The sequence below is a fragment of the Bidens hawaiensis genome, unplaced genomic scaffold (assembly GCF_021521415.1).
Source record: "Bidens hawaiensis isolate Kalapana, Puna unplaced genomic scaffold, B.hawaiensis_p1.1 tig00037492_1, whole genome shotgun sequence".
Taxonomy (NCBI): Eukaryota; Viridiplantae; Streptophyta; class Magnoliopsida; order Asterales; family Asteraceae; genus Bidens; species Bidens hawaiensis.
The window spans coordinates 141,128-158,483 of NW_027505481.1; the positions used below are offsets into that span (position 1 = coordinate 141,128).

General features: G+C 39.3%; 1 protein-coding gene across 1 annotated transcript; it reads left to right on the forward strand.

Moving 5' to 3' along the window:
• Positions 1–358: 358 nt before the first annotated feature.
• LOC143613447 (uncharacterized) lies at positions 359–6,028 on the forward strand. Its single transcript, XM_077087148.1, has 6 exons — positions 359–884; positions 992–2,212; positions 4,480–4,563; positions 4,871–4,953; positions 5,061–5,640; positions 5,688–6,028. The coding sequence occupies exons 1-6, from the start codon at positions 359–361 to the stop codon at positions 6,026–6,028; spliced, it is 2,835 nt and encodes a 944-aa protein (XP_076943263.1).
• Positions 6,029–17,356: the final 11,328 nt, after the last annotated feature.

The following is a 17,356-nucleotide window of genomic DNA, read 5'->3' on the forward strand; positions in this document are numbered from 1 at the left end:
TTATCTAAAGGAAATGTTAGACTCACAAAATCCATTGGTTCAGGCATATCTTATGGTACGTGATACTTTTAAAGAAAATCCTCATATTGATTTTAAGCTCCGCATTGTTGGAACAAGGAAATGTGATGCTAGGACTTATAACTTACCAATGGCCTCTGAGGTTGCCGCTCTTATTGTTGGAGATATTGGTGATGCAATGGACAAGAGAGATATAATAGTTAACTCCAGGTCTTGTGGTTTTCGATGAATTATTGAACTTCATTCTTCTTATACTCCTCTACAATTTCCTTTGCTTTATCCTTTTGGTGAGGATGTTTATAAAGTAGACATTCCTCACAGGAATGTCGATCCTTCGTCTATGGCTGCCCGTAAGAAGTGCACGATGCGAAAGTTCTTTGCATATAGGTTACAAGATATGCCGAACCAATTCTCACTACCCTTAAATGGAAGAAGGCTTTTTCAGCAGCTTTTGGTTGACAAATATACCATGGTTGAGAGTCAAAGGTTGCATTTTATACGTGGAAAACAGAGTGAACTTAGGTCTGACACCTATGAAAGCCTTCAAAACCATAAGACGGCAGGAAATTCAAATGTTTCCACACTTGGGCAGCGTGTAATTCTTCCATCATCTTTTACTGGTGGAAGTAGATATATGATACAAAATTACTTGGACGCTATGTGTCTTTGTAGATGGTACGGTTATCCAGATTTTTTCTTAACCATTACGTGCAATCCCGGTTGGCCAGAAGTAAAACGTTTTTTAAAGGATACCAATTTAAATTCTGAAGACAAGCCAGATATACTATGTAGGATTTTCAAAATGAAGCTTGATTCAATGATTAAGTTGTTGAAGGATAAGGCTTTGTTTGGAAAAATTAAAGCAGGTTCGGTTCCCTATTTAATATTTTTATTTTATATTTTGTTTACTGTTTGTTAAAGATATTTATTTTATTTAATTTTTGCTAATTTGTTTGTTTGATTCCAAATGCAGCCGTTTACACAATTGAGTTTCAGAAACGTGGTCTGCCTCATGCCCATATTTTCCTATTCATTGCTCCAAAGAATAAAATTCACAATCCGTCCCATATAGATAATTTTATTTCAAGTGAAATTCCTGACAAGGTCACTGAACCAGACCTATACCAGCTTGTGTCAGATCATATGCTTCATGGTCCTTGTGGTGAGGGTAATCCGAGCTGTAGCTGCATGATTGATAGAGAATGTTCAAAAAATTTCCCAAAACGATTTCAAAATGAGACAAGTATAGATTCCAACGGTTTTCTACTTTATAAAAGAAGAGACAATGGACGTTACGTCGTTAAGAAAGGTATAAATCTAGATAATAGAAGTGTTGTGCCTTACAACAAAATTCTTTTACGAAAGTATCAAGCCCATATAAATGTCGAGTGGTGCAATCAAGAAGGATCAATCAAGTATTTGTTTAAATATATAAATAATGGTCCAGATCGAGCTACAATTTCTCTTGTCCAAAATAACAACGCCGACAATGAAGAACCTCAAGTAGATGAGATTAAAGCTTTTTATGATTGTAGATATCTTTCTGCATGTGAGGCTGCTTGGAGAATATTTGCCTTTGATGTTCATTACAGGGTCTCAGCTGTTACGATACTTCCTTTTCATTTACCTGGTCAACAACAAGTAATTTATGGCCCTGAGGAAGATATTGAAGATGTTCTTACCAAGACTTCCAATTCAGTTTCAATGTTTACTGGTTGGATGGAAGCAAATAGAAACTACGAGCATGAAAGGAGGCTATCATATGCTGAGTTTCCAACACAGTTTGTATGGAAAAAAACATCACCACCAAAATGGGTAGAAATGCAAAGTGGGTTTTCTATTGGTAGAATTCATGCCGTTCCCGCATCATTTGACGAGGCATACTACTTAAGAATACTTTTAAACAAGGTTAAAGGACCGAAATGTTTTGAAGATATTCGAACAGTAGATGGTTTTGTTTGTGATTGTTTTAGAGATGGATGTTATAGAAGAGGGCTTTTAGACGACGATAAGGAGTACATACAAGCAATTGAGGAAGCAAGCCATACCGCAAACGGATATTATTTAAGAAATTTATTTGCAACAGTGCTTATAACATCCTCCTTATCAAGACCTGATTATGTTTGGGATAATACATGGCAATTTTTAGTCGACGGGATTCTTTATCATCAACAAAAAAAACACAAGAATCCAGGTTAGTTTTTGTAAGGCCCCGTTACCGGTAGCCCTACTTTTGTGTTGGATTTACTCATAAACGCAGTTATAAATATCAGAGTTAATTAAAACATTCTCGGAACATTAAAAACTTTCATAAAACATTTCGTAACAATCCAAAACTTGTTTTAAACAACAACTTGTCTTTCAAAAACAAAGTAATTAAAACATATCACGTCTTGAGCCTTCTGATGCCAGCCTCTTATTCAATGCCACGAGTCACCTCAAGCGAGCTGCCTCATCCTACTCACCTGCGTGCATACTAAAAGTCAGCTAAGCTGAGTGAGTTCTAGTTAATCATACATTATACAATACAAACTTACTTATATTCTTTCATTCATACTTTCATATTTTCTTTTGTACTAACTTGCTTTCATATCTTACGTTATAAAGAGCATTACGCCCTACATTCCTCGAGTATTATTAGGGCTCGGTACCCTCCTTCCTCGAGTATTATTAGGTCTCGGTACCCTCCTTCCTCGAGTATTATTAGGGCTCGGTACCCTCTTTCCTCGAATATTAGTAGGGTTCGGTTCCCTAGTTCTCGAATATTAGTAGTGTTCGATTCCCTCTTCGTTACCATACAACCATACATCATACCTCGAGTATTATTAGGGCTCGGTACACTTTTCGTAACCATACAACCATACAACCATCCTTTCCTTCTTTTATTAACTTTATCACGTTCATACACATAAGCATACATATCATACTTACCTTATACATAGCGTTACAACCTGACAGTACGTGCAATATCCGAAGATCGTTCACGTACCATCAAGAAATCATTCATACATTTCACATTATTCCCATAAGGCATACGCTTATCTCTTAGGATAAGCGTATTAACAAACATATTGAGTATGCACACAGCCCCGAAAACATGACACATAAATGGGGCTAGAAACTCACCTGAACACGGTTACGTTCACCGTTAATTGTTATTCCCTTCTTGAGCTGTGCACGGCTAACTGTATAACAATACACGTATCAATCATCTATCGCTATCTATATTGTGTTTCTAGTTCAATTATAACCCACAACGAACGGAGGTCCGGGGGAAGCGCCCCTGGCAGCGGGGTTCTAGGGGCGGCAGCCCCTAGCAGGGTCCAAGGGGCAGAGCCCCTAGCTGGGGTCGAGCTGGAAAAATTTTATTTCCATTAACTGTCTTAACACATTTTTCATTAGGTTTTTTTTTAATTTATTTTCTAATTTGCTAACTCCAGCGAACTTTCATTAAGCGAACTTAACAATAAGCGAACTTAACATTAAGCGAACTTATTGTAAGCGAACTTAACGTCATGCGAACTTATCATCAGCGAACTTGTATTAGGCGAAGTTCATAGTAGGCGAACTTGTATAGATGCGAAGTTAACTTGAGCGAAATTAATATTCGGCGAACTTAGTCTTTAGCGAACTTAAACCTTGAGCGAACTTAGCTTTGCAGGCGAAGTTGCTCAGCAATAGTTATTGTTCGCTCTAAAACCCCTTAATCATAATCGTTTTGTCGTGAAATCCTTGAATATGACACGGATCAAACCCGTAAACGTTCTCGTGTTCATTCTCGGATAAAACTTGACTCGAAAACATATAAAGTTCGGACCTTTATGATTAAAACGTTTAATATTAGGTCTAAGGTTTATCTTTAAACGAGCCGCACCTATCGCAGGTCCTGTAAGTTCGTTTTAGCCTCAAGTTTACAACTTTACGTTTCATTTACACCCGATCCATTCTCGTTCTAAGTTTCAAGGTTAAATGTTAATAAAAACGTAATCTTTAAGGTAAAAGACGTACCTTTAGTGCTCGTTTGGATTTCGTTAAGCTTGGTTATGAACTCTAGATCTTGTATATAGCTCGTGTGGTAAAGATCTACTACAAGCTAGCGTCCGTTTGGTCTCAAATCCCTCTCGTCTCTCTCTCGGCCGTAATATGGTGAAGGATGTGTGTCTTTTTAAGTGTGTAGAGATTAGGATGGAAAGAAATGAGGGTATAGGGTTTTAGGTTGGTTTAAGAGGGTATTTATACCTCTTGAAGCCCATGGACCTAAAGCCCATTACCACTTAACCCACCTAAATTAATCTAAGTTCATGATCCGTTCTTTACTCGATATTAATTAATTAATAACGCGAAATCACTAAACGTAACTTTCTTTATTTAACGTTATAATATTTTAGGATGTTACAGTTTTGTTATATGTGTGAACTTGTCTTTTTGTAGTTTAGTTTAAGGTAGATTTTTTTTTTTCAGGTTTGTCTCTTAGTGACAAGCAACTGAAGAACTTGGCATTACTTCATATTGAGGAGTTTTTGGTATCAAACAATTCATCTCTACGTAGGTTTTCACACATGCCTTTTCCAGATTAGGAATATGTGTCTACGTCAATGAATCCTCTTATGATGGAAGAATTATCTTATGATAAGGATTCTTTGTCAAATGATTTTAAGCTTTTGTACACATCTCTAACTGATAACAAAAAAGCGTTTACAACGAAATATTCAACTTCGTGAAATGTAAAAAAGGTGGTGTTTTTTCGTGTATGGTTACGGCGGTACTGGCAAAACATACTTATGGAAAACTTTATCTGCCTCAATTCGGTCAAAGGAAGAAATTGTTCTTAATGTTTCTTCATGTGGAATAGCATCTTTATTATTAGAAGGCGGTAGAACGGCTCATTCCAGATTCCTTGTTCCAATCAATCTTACCGAGGACACCCAATGTCAGGTAACTATTATAAATTTCATTAAGTCTAGATTATTTCACATTTAAATTTATGTTTTTTAATTATTTTATTGAATATAATGTTGACATATCAACATTTTCAAGTTAAGAGAAATACAGATGTTTCTGAATTATTGAAGAAAACATCATTAATAATTTGGGATGAAGCTCCCATGATTCATAAACATGCATTCGAAGCATTGGACATAACCCTAAAAGATGTTATGAACGTTGATTTGGGCAACACTTCTGGATCATTGTTTGGAGGTAAGGTAGTTGTTCTTGGTGGTGATTTCAGACAGATTTTACCTGTTGTACAGAATGGAACAAGAAACGATTGTGTGAACGCCACAATTAGTTCTTCTTACATATGGTCAAATTGTAAGGTTTTGAAACTAACTAAGAACATGAGGTTGACTGTTTGTTCTCAAATGTCAAATACTTTAGAGATTAAACAATTCGCTGATTGGTTGTTGGATATTGGTGAAGGTAATCTTGGTGGTCCTAATGATGGTGAAGCAACTATATCAATTCCAGAGGATCTTCTATTAAAAGATTCCCTTGATCATATGTCTGATTTAATAGACTTTGTTAATCCTTCTATGTTAGATAGGTTTAATGATCTTACTTACTTTCAAGAACGGGCGTTTCTTGCTCCATTAAATGATGTGGTTCAAGAGATTAATGATCGTATGTTAGCGTATTTTCCTGGTCAATAAATGGAGTACTTAAGTCAGATAGCATCGACGAGGTTGAAAGTGTATCTGAGGATTTTGATCCCACGTTGTACTCTCCTGATTTTCTTAATGGTATAAAGACATCCGGAATGCCAAACCATCGTTTGTTACTTAAGGTTGGAGTTCCTATTATGTTACTACGAAATATTAATCAGAAAAAAGGGTTGTGCAATGGAACTCGACTACAAGTTTTTAATTTGGGTAAACGCGTCATTAAAGCTAAGGTTGTTTCTGGTACTAATATTGGATTTCGTACTTTACTTAGCAGAATAAGTCTTACACCGTCTGATAAGAAGCGTCCATTCAGGTTAAAGAGGAGACAGTTTCCTATATCGGTTTGATTTGCAATGACTATAAATAAAAGTCAAGGACAATCTTTATCGCGTGTTGGATTATATTTAAAAGACCTGGTTTTTACACATGGCCAGCTTTATGTTGCTTTGTCTAGAGTGAAGACTCGCGAAGGTATTAAGATTGTTTTATTAGATAAGGAATCCAAATTGATTAGTGAAACCAAAAATGTTGTGTATAAGGAAATATTTTTTCACACCCTCAAAATCCACTAACGGAGTTTTACCGTCAGAGGGTGTGAACTAACAGGATCGGAATCATTAGTTATAATCAAACCATAAAAACGTTTAAATGAAAATAAGTGCGGAAGCGTAAAACCATAGAAACCAATGTTGCGTCACGCAGGACGACTTAAAAACCCAATGATAACAGTTTAAAATAAGTTTGCATAATTAAAAGTGTTTCAAGCAATGCATGATCCTAAACCGCGCGCCCGCCTCGGCTACCTGAGAATAACATACTAAAAGTGTCAACACGGGGTTGGTGAGTTCACAAGTTTATATAAAATAAAGCGTTTAGGGTTTTGCGTTAAGCGTTTTGCGTTACCAGATAGTGTTATGTCAATTATATATCTATAGGTAGCTAGCCTATAAAACAAGTATTACTAAGTGTTCGACACCGAAGCTGACTGTTTATCATTTGCCTTGCCACCAGGTCTATCCCGACCATGGTATGTGTTTAGCCAAGATTACACCCACTCGACCTCCAGTCGAGTTTAGCGTTGGGTGGGGTTTGTCAAACCCAGTAGTACTACTCAACAATGACTCGCTATTATCCAATATTAAACGGTTCGATGTGAATGAAGGACTTTAGTTATTGCGTTTGCCACTTAGTCTTTACAAGTGATATATAATTGTCGGACCGGTGCGGGACACGGTTTCCCAACGATTCACGGGGCAACGTGTTAGAGTGCGGAATCCTCTAACACGGCGATTCGGTGGTGATCAACAACGCACGGTTACGATTCCTAAGACGGTTTGACACCTAGGGACGGAGGAAAAGACCGACACGACGAAGATGGGCAGAGAGGATTTTCGGCAGTAGCAGGTTCGTGACTGTGTGTAATGTGTGCTCTCTGTTGTGAAATTTCCTAAGTTTCGTTTATATATCGTATACTGATTCGATCGAATGAGTATCTCATTCGATCGAATGAGTCCTGGTTCGATCGAATCAGTCACTGATTCGATCGAATCAGTTTCTTTTGACATTTTCAGTCCGTTAACTTGGTTTCACGATCGTTATTTTCATATCGAACCATCCTGATAGAACTGGGGACATACACATGACATTTCATGTCCTAAGGACCGGTGCGGGACACGGTTTCCCAACGATTCACGGGGCAACGTGTTAGAGTGCGGAATCCTCTAACACGGCGATTCGGTGGTGATCAACAACGCACGGTTACGATTCCTAAGACGGTTTGACACCTAGGGACGGAGGAAAAGACCGACACGACGAAGATGGGCAGAGAGGATTTTCGGCAGTAGCAGGTTCGTGACTGTGTGTAATGTGTGCTCTCACCTGTGAAATTTCCTAAGTTTCGTTTATATATCGTATACTGATTCGATCGAATGAGTATCTCATTCGATCGAATGAGTCCTGGTTCGATCGAATCAGTCACTGATTCGATCGAATCAGTTTCTTTTGACATTTTCAGTCCGTTAACTTGGTTTCACGATCGTTATTTTCATATCGAACCATCCTGATAGAACTGGGGACATACACATGACATTTCATGTCCTAACAAACTCCCCCTTGGAGCCAGTTCTATTTACTTATAATCAATCGAGTTCTCTTGCTCGATCGTAACTCCCCCTTGGAGTTATCTCACTCTCTCTTTTCTCAAAGCTAGTGGTGCGCACGTTGCATCCACGAACTCCTTTCTTCATGAAGTTCTCTCAAGATCAAATGGTTCAGTCAGTCAGACTTACCATAGGTTCCGCATATCCTGAGAAGCTGTCAATTGGAATTTTAGATAAACATTTAAGCACAATCTATCACAATGTTCCAAAACAAATTACATTCAACTCAAGAACAATTACAATCAGAAGATTAAACCTTGAATTACAACAAGAAACAAAATAAACATGACAATTAAGCTTCAGTTTCTTGTGCATACTTCTTCTGTTGCTCTTTCCAGTTTGATCCTGCATGTATGTCATAGGCAAAGCAAATCCTAATGACATTTCTATACGTTAATGCTTGCTCTCTGTCTTCGGGGGCATAAAGAATCTCTGTATTGTATAGTGTATAGACATCCTCCCGTGACAAGTTTGTGAGCCACATAGGATCAAATATGCGAATTGTGCTCCAATTTCCATTGTCGTTGAGCACGATAACTGCTTCATGCAGTCTTCCATCATAGTACCAATGCCTGAATGCTTTGTAGAAGTCCTGCTTCATCTTTCTTAGAGGAGTCTTCTTCATCGTGAGTGGTGGCATGTACTTCAAGATAATCATTGGCCTGTTGGTGATCGGATCGATCTCCTTTTTACTTGTATATCTCTTTGGCCTCTGTGGAGTGATCATCTTCCATTTTGAGTTGTATTCCTTTCGCAATACACTCTGATAGTACGTGGCAAATGGAGATGAACTGGCGTAAAGCATATCAAGATAGTTCAGACGGTTTAGATCATAAGTAGGAAGAGTCTTCAAGTCAGTGATACGTTGAAAGTACTCAACCCCTTTTTCTCTCTTGATAGCAATGCAATTAAGATCCTTCAGACACGCCCAAGCAATAATCTCTCCTGAAGTTCTACGACCCTTCATCTGATAAGACGTTGTGTGAGGAATGGTCGGCTTTGCTTGTCGTCTGGACCTTATCTTCTCAAGAATAGCGTTGAAAGCTTTCTTGCATTCTTCTGTTTTCTCAACGAATTCGGCTTGATCTGCTTCAGAAGGCTGTTTCATTGTGTTTGACCTTTTGTCAGCCTTCTTCTGTATTTCCTCCTCTGTTACATTTTGGAAGAAACTTGCAGAGTTAGGAAGATTGTCAGTTTGAGACGTGTAGTATTCTGGATATTCTTCCTGTGTCAAGTCTTCCATTTCAACTTCATCAAATTGAGAGGGATCAGCGGCCGTAGATGATGTTGAGTCAGGTGTAGCAGCCGAAGAAGATGTTTGTTCTGTTGAAGGCAAAGCCAGATACTTGCCTGTTTCTTCATTGTATAGCTCAAACATTTGTTCCAGTTCTTCTTCTGTGAAATTGTGTGAAATTTCACCTTCTTCCAAGTCTCCACTTGCGAAGTTTTGCTGCTCATATGGATTGTCCAGTAAAAACGCCCGCTTACACGAAAATTTGCCCAAGCCATTTTTATCAGTCGGGAAGTCTTCTGAAAAAGTTTGGCAAAAATAAAATTTTTTCGACAAAATTTCCGGGAAATTTTCGGTTAATTTTCGGGTCAGTGATGAAGATTTTTCTGGACATTCTATACAAGTTGATTACAATCCAGAAAAAGTTTGGTGACAGTGAAATTTTCACTGATATTTGCCGGCAAAGTCAGAGCGTTTAAATGTTTAATGGTTAAAGCGGCAAATTGGGGCAATGAACAAAGCACAATCACCTGAAGGAATTATCGTTTACAAGTTTAATGGATAACCCCTTGTTCATTGAGCTTCTACAGTGGTGATTGTTATAAGAACACAGAAGAACAGAGAAAAGTGGTATCAGAGCCTTTGGTTCTAGATTCACGTTAGATTCGTGGTAAAATTCGTGTTTTTCTCGCGAAAATCGTAATTTTTGCCGGAAAATTCCGAATTTTTGGTGTTTTTGATCTTGGTGTTCGTCGTGTTCTTGTCAAAAACTGTTAAAATTGTCATACTTTGGTGTTTTGATCTTAGAATTGTGTGTTAAAAGTTCGAGTTTCGTCAAGAACGTTCCTCGCGTTCTTCGTGTTCTTCGTATTTTTGGTGGTTTTGATCCGTTTTTTGGTTGGTCTTAAGTTGTTTTTGTGTTAAAAGTCATATTTTGATCTTAAGTTGCTTCTTGATCTTCCAAGATTTGTGTTTTTGATTCAAAATTCGAAAATCCGTCAAAATCTTCTAATTTTGGAATTTCCAGATTTTCCGATCGAACGTGTCTATTTTTGGAACTCATTCGATCGAATAGCCTTCCTATTCGATCGAACAAGTTTAAACTTTGACCGAATCAGTTTTTTTTCCCGCCGAGAATTACTCCTAGTTCATTCGATCGAACCAGATTTGTTCGTTCGATCGAATTAGTCACCATTCGATCAAATAAGTCTTTTATTCGATCCGCCGATTCGATCTTTGTCTTATTCGACTGTCAGAACCCGTTCGATTGAACCAGAAACTCTTTCGATCGAACTTCTCAACCCATTCGATCGAACCAGATTCACTTTCGATCGAATAACTTACAGATCAGCATTTCAGAGAGACATTCGATCGAACCAGAACACATTCGATCGAATAGGTCACTCATCCGATCGAATCAAACCCATTCGATCAACAGTTCAACGTTAAAGCAAAGAAACAAAGATGGCTGCAAGTTCGAGTACCAACAAGAGGATTCAATCGATTCTCGAAAGTGATTCTGAATCGGGAAGCTATAACAAGCCACCAAAGCTAATGACTTTAAACGATTTTACAACCTGGAAGACAAGATTTCAAATTCATATAACAGGTGTGAATCCTGGACTTTGGGAAGCTGTTCAGACAACTTGGGTGCATCCGACTAATGATGATGGTGAGACTTTGAGTTACTTTAGGCTGTCTGAAGATCAAAGGATAGCCTTTGATGCTGAGAAGAAAGCCTTCTCGTTACTGTCACAAGCACTTTCAAGCGATCTCTTCCATCAGTTTAACCAGTTTACAACAGCGTCAACTCTTTGGAACGCACTGGTTGAACGATGTGAAGGATCTGACTCACTTAGAGAAATTCACGCACGGGAGCTCAAGCGTGAATTTGATTTGTTTGGTCCAGAATCGGGAGAAGACATTGAATCGTTACTGTCGAGATTCTATCATCTAATGTCAGAACTCAAGTCCTATAATGTCAAAACAACAGGGACTGAAAAGGTTAGATGTCTTGCTCAAGGACTTCCAACCAGCTGGAACACCTTCCTGACAGTAATGAGAAGAAGTCATCAGCTGGAGACGATTCTCCTGTCTGATTTTATTAAAGAAATCAGACAAGAAGAGGCTGAACTAAGAGCCTCCTCCAGAAAACCGAGATCAACTTCTGACAAATCACTCTACATGTCAAAACCTCCTATGTCAGATTCAACTGATCATGCTCCGATGAAGACCGCTTTTGTCTCCTCAACGTCAAATCAATCAAAGGGGACTGAAACGAGATCTTCCGTCCCACCATCAACTTCTGGAAACTCAAGTACTAACTCCGGACCCAAGTCAACGGAGAAAGCAACGTTGAATACTGAAGGCTTGGGAACAGTAACAGTGGAGGTTGCCAAAGAACACATGGCAACTCTAGGCACGATAATTGAGTCCTACAGTTTAATGGTGGCGGGTAAGCTAGGAAATAGTCATCTGGACAGTGATGACTATGAACAGCTTGACGAAGATGATATGGAACGCATAGACATTATGTGGGCTCTTGGCAGTGCGTTCCGAAGGGCCAGAAAGTGGACGAAGAAAACAGGTCAGGCCCTCTCAATAAACAACAAATCCAAGTTCGGCTTTGATAAAAACAAAGTAAAATGCTACAACTGTGGCGAACTTGGTCACTTTGCCAAGGAGTGTTCGAAGCCAAGAAGGGAAGGTCACCAATATCCCTTCCGAACCACTTCATCATCATCCACTCCTGCTGCAGCTGCTGCAACTGTCAACCTTGAGAGACAACTGGTCCCTCAAAATCAAACCGCAGCAAACAACGTCAACATCAACAATGAAACTGCTCTTGCAGTTCAAGGGGATGAAGGCGAGACATGGAACTTCAGCATCAACATGGCTGATGTCACAATAGTAGATGGAAACTCTGAAACCGAGTCTGTTGTTTCCTCGACCAATGAAGAATATATTGTCGATGAACCAGCTGCTGAAGTCCATGAAGAAGAACCTGAGGTTGAAGTGGTATCTTTGGAGATTAAGGAGGATCACGATAAAGAGTCAAATGTTCCTCAAATATCTCCATGTTCGACAATTCCCGCAGAGGCTGCTAAAGTTGAAGAAGTCAACGAAGTAGAGTCTAAAGCAACTTCTGCATCGTTTCTGGAAAAAGCTGGGAATCTTTGCTTTGCATTCATGGCAGAGACATCAAATGCCAAGGTAAGTTCTAACCCATCAACTCCCAAACCAGAAAATGTTAAATGTTTAAAATGTGAATTGTATGAACAAGAAATTCAATCTCTAAAAGAGAGAATTGAAGATCTCGAGGCTTACAAACAAGCAGCCTCAAGATCTTTAATGGAACTGACTGACGCGCTTGCACAGAATAAGGCTTGGAAGCAGAAAGAGTCTGCTTTTAAAGAAAAGATTGATAGCCTTAAGCGTCAGAACAAGGAACTTGAAATATGTGTTCTGAATCAACAAGATTCTATCAATTTTCACATAAATAAGAATAATGTTTTGAAAAAAGAATTGGAAAACTTGAAAGCTGATTTTGAATCATTGAATTTCAAATTAAAAAGTTACTCAAATTCATCTTATTTATTAGAACACATCATTCCCGAGTTCCGAGGCAAAAAGGAAAAAGGCGTGGGATATAACAATGTCCCACCCCCGATCCTGAATCAATTTGCAAGCACACCAGGAGCTGTGCCGGATGATGAATCAAATGATTATATACCCGAGGACACAAACCAAATTTCTAAGTCTAAGGGAAAAGAAGTCATTGACCCGGCTCCTGAGTCCAAACAAAATGTTGTTGCCACAGACTTAGGTTCCACAACTAAGTCGGGCCCACCACCATCTAAGTCAAAGGCAACAACAACAAGAAATTCTCAGAAGAAAAAGTTTAATCCTAAATCTGAGAAAGTCTATGTGGAACATAGTACCCAGTTTGTAAAGGAGGGTAACGTTAATGAAAAACATAATTTCCCAAAACACCCTCCTAGACAAACTACACCCCAAAATATCAAATCCAGGGGGTACTATGATAACCGACAAAAACAGAGTTATTTCTCTCCACCAAGTCAAAGAGGGAGAAACTACTGTTTTTCGTGTGGAGAGGTAGGGCATATAGCAAGATTTTGCTATAAGTACACGGATCCTAAGCAGTACATATCGACTCCGGATCCGAGGTATGCCAAGTCACCTCCTAGGAGGCGACCGACCATTGACGTTCAAGGTCAAGAACGGTTTCACACACCGAGGTCGGTTTCTCCTCGGAAACCTCAGCCAACCTCACCACACCAATCCCCAAACCCCTTAGATCCAAATGTTTCCACTTCGACAAGTGAAACTCAGTCTTCAACCATCTATCTCAAACATGTTGAGAAGAAGACTGACTTTTGGAAACCAAAGAAAACTAACACTGTTGACAACAATGTCAAACCAGAAAACAGTGTTAATGAGGGTAAATGGATTGAATTGTACATTCGTGATGAAAATGGAAAACCCAAGACCGTAAAGGCTTGGGTTTCCAATGATATTTAAACCTTTTGTTTTTGTGTGCAGGTTGCTCTATATGATCCAAGATTCAACATGTGGATCATAGACTCAGGAGCTTCCAGGCACATGACTGGAAACATGAATCTCCTTTCAAGTGTCAGACAAATAAAAGGAGGTGCAGTTTCCTTTGCAGGAAATCAAGGAGGTTATATCACGGCCCAAGGAATTGTGTCTAATGGGCGAATTTCGTTTGAGAAAGTTAATTTCATCAAAGAGTTGGAGAACAACCTGTTGTCGATAAGTCAAATCTGCGACAAAGGTTTCAAAGTTATGTTTGACGACCGAGATTGCCACATCTTGGCTAAGGATTTCAACTTTCCTGAAGACAAGGTTTTAATGTCAGCTGCACGCCAGAGTGATCTCTACATTCTGGATATGGCTAAGGCAGGGTCATCGTCTCCAACGGCGACATGTTTTGTGTCCAAGGCATCCGAACGTGATACTGTCTTATGGCATAGACGGATGGGACACATAAATGTCAGGAACATGAACAAGCTTGTGCACAACAGACTAGTTGAGGGAGTTAATCTGAGAAGCTTTCGTCTCCCTGATTCGTGTGTGCAGTGCAAAGCAGGAAAGCAAATAAAAAGGTCCCACAAGTCTAAGAGTTTCCACTCGATTGATATTCCGTTGGAACTCCTTCATATGGATCTTTTTGGCCCAATAAGCGTCAAAAGTATCTCTGGGCACTCATACTGTCTAGTGGTTACTGATGAATATTCTAGATTCTCTTGGGTGTTTTTCTTGAAAGTAAAATTAGAAACGTTTGGATGTATACAACTGCTGGTTACAACTATTGAGTCTCAATACAATCTGAAGGTTCGAAGAATGCGGTCAGATAACGGTACAGAATTTAAAAATGCGAATGTTGAAAATTTCTGCAAAGAAAAAGGGATCGTTCAGGAGTTCAGTGCTCCATATGTTCCACAAATGAACGGGGTTGCTGAAAGGAAAAATCGTACGTTAATCGAGACAGCAAGAACAATGTTAGCCGACTCAGTGTTACCTGTTACGTTTTGGAGTGAGGCAATTGCCAACGCCTGTTTCACATTAAATCGGGTAGGCATTGTCAAGCGCCACGGCAAGACAAGTTTCGAGCTTCTTCAACGACGAAGGCCTAACTTAGAGCACCTGGAACCATTCGGAGCTCTTTGCACGTTACTTAAAAGGCACGTTGATAATAAGTTCGAGGAGAAGATTATCAAGGGTTATTTTCTGGGTTACAGCGTACCTCTCAAAAGGGTCTTCAACAGAACAACAAAATTAGTTGAAGAATGGTACCATGTCGATGTTCAACGCTACACAGAACCAGCCAAGGGGACAGGAGAAGACTGGTTGTTTGATTATGACAAATTGTTCAAGTCTTTCAATCTGTATGAGATTGCTATTCAAATGATGTATGAGGCGCAAAATGCACCTCCTGATGAATCTTTGCAATCTTCAACTCATCCTGGTCCGTCATCATCTTCCTCCACAGAGTCTAGCGATCAAGTTCAAGAATCTTCCGAATCTGAATCTGAAGATGAATCTCCAGCAGATGATGTACAATCGGCACCAACTCAGGTTACTTCACAACCTTCATCGTCAAATCAAGAAGTGCCGAATGCAGATCAGCCTCTAACGTCTACTTCAGAGGCACCACAATCCGCTCCAGTTCCTGAGCCGAACTTAACTAACTTGGAACAAAATGTTGTCGTTCCTGACAATCCGGTTGTTAGGACTGAACATGATCATCCACAAGACAACATTATAGGGGACATTCAACAGGGTGTCAAAACTCGTCGACAGCTGAATTTTGGTCTCTACACAGAAATGATGGAGTCAGGATCAGTTGCTCTTAATGCCCATGAATGCTTCTTAGCACAAGAAGAACCACACAGCACCACCGATGCGCTGAAAGATCCCAACTGGGTCTCAGCCATGCAAGAGGAATTATTGCAGTTTAAAAGACTTGGTGTGTGGAAGCTGGTGGATCTCCCCAAAGGACAGAAGAAAATTGGCACTAAGTGGGTACTAAAATGTAAACGTGACGATCGTGGAGTGATTGTTCGCAACAAAGCCCGCCTGGTGGTCCAAGGGTTTAGGCAAATCGAAGGCCTAGACTACAATGAGGTATATGCTCCGGTTGCTCGTTTGGAGGCAATCCGGATGTTCTTAGGGTATGCATCTTTCAAGAAATTCAAAGTATATCAAATGGACGTCAAGAGTGCCTTTTTGTACGGTCACATCGAAGAGACCGTATATGTGGCACAACCTCCAGGTTTTGAAGACCCATATCACAAGGACAAAGCCTATCTGCTCAACAAGGCTTTGTACGGTCTTCACCAAGCCCCGAGAGCTTGGTATAAAGAACTATCCAAACACCTTCTGAACAACGGGTTTAGAAGGGGAACCATTGACTGCACGCTATTCTCAAAAGAAAACGAAGGAGATCTAATTATGGTACAAGTGTACGTGGACGACATCATCTTCGGGTCCACGAATAAAACACTTTGTAAGGAGTTCGAACAAGTGATGAAAGAAAAATTTGAAATGAGCTCCATGGGTGAGATGAAGTTCTTCTTAGGACTTCAAGTTGATCAAAAAGATTCCGGTATCTTCATTCACCAGACAAAATACGTCAATGACATCTTGAAACGGTTTGAGATGTTGAGTTCTTCTTCACAGGGAACTCCTTTAGAGGTTAATCACGGGATTAATCCTGACAAGAAGGGTGAATTGATCAATCCAACTCACTATAGAGGGATCATCGGATCTCTAATGTACCTGACTGCTTCTCGGCCAGACATAATGTTTGCTACGTGTCTCTGTGCACGTTACCAGTCAAAGCCGAAGGTCTCCCATCTGATTGCAGTCAAAAGAATTTTGCGTTATCTGAAGGGTACTCCAGATTGGGGTCTTTGGTATCCTTATGATGACAACTTCGATCTTCATGCGTATAGTGATTCGGATTATGGTGGTTGTAAACTCGATTACAAATCAACAACAGCAGGATGTCAGTTCTTTGGAAGTCGTTTAGTAACGTGGCAATGCAAAAAGCAGACGTCAGTCTCCACTTCAACAGCTGAGGCGGAATATATTGCGGCTGCCAGTTGCTGTTCTCAAGTTATTTGGATTCAGCAACAAATGCGTGACTACGGTATTGAATGTTCTACTACTCCCATATATATTGATAATTCTGCTGCAATTTCAATTACCAAAAATCCGGTCCATTTTAGCAAAACGAAGAACATCGAAATTCGATATCACTTCCTTCGTGACTGCTACGAAAAGAAGTTAATCGATGTGATAAAAATCCCCACTCAGGAACAACGCGCTTATCTCTTCACTAAAGCATTTGATAAACCACGGTTTTTATATTTACTAGAGATCAACGGCGTTAAACGTATATCAGAAGATGTTCCTGAAGATATCATTTAAATTGTTTTCATTTTTTCTTTTCTTAAAAATTTAAAAAAAAAAATCCAAAAAGATTTTGTTTTTTTTTATAAATTCTAGGGGGAGAAAGGTTTCAAGAAAAACCAAAAATTTTCAAAATTTTGAGAAGTTGATCTTGTTACAAGAAAGGTGATAGTACACAGACGCTATCATACTGAGACATCAAAAAGATTTGTTATTTCTGTACAGCTTATTTTCATTTTTCTTATATTAAATTTTTATACATCACTATCGCTTAAAATTATGTCGGTTACCTCAGTTTGATGGACACATTTTCGGATGTGTTTTGG

Coding starts and splice junctions, on each gene's coding strand:
- LOC143613447 (XM_077087148.1), top strand. CDS start 359: ATGGCTGCCCGTAAGAAGTGCACGATGCGAAAGTTCTTTGCATATAGG. Junction 885..991: donor GTTTGGAAAAATTAAAGCAG/GTTCGGTTCCCT, acceptor TTCCAAATGCAG/CCGTTTACACAATTGAGTTT. Junction 4,954..5,060: donor CCGAGGACACCCAATGTCAG/GTAACTATTATA, acceptor TTTCAAGTTAAG/AGAAATACAGATGTTTCTGA.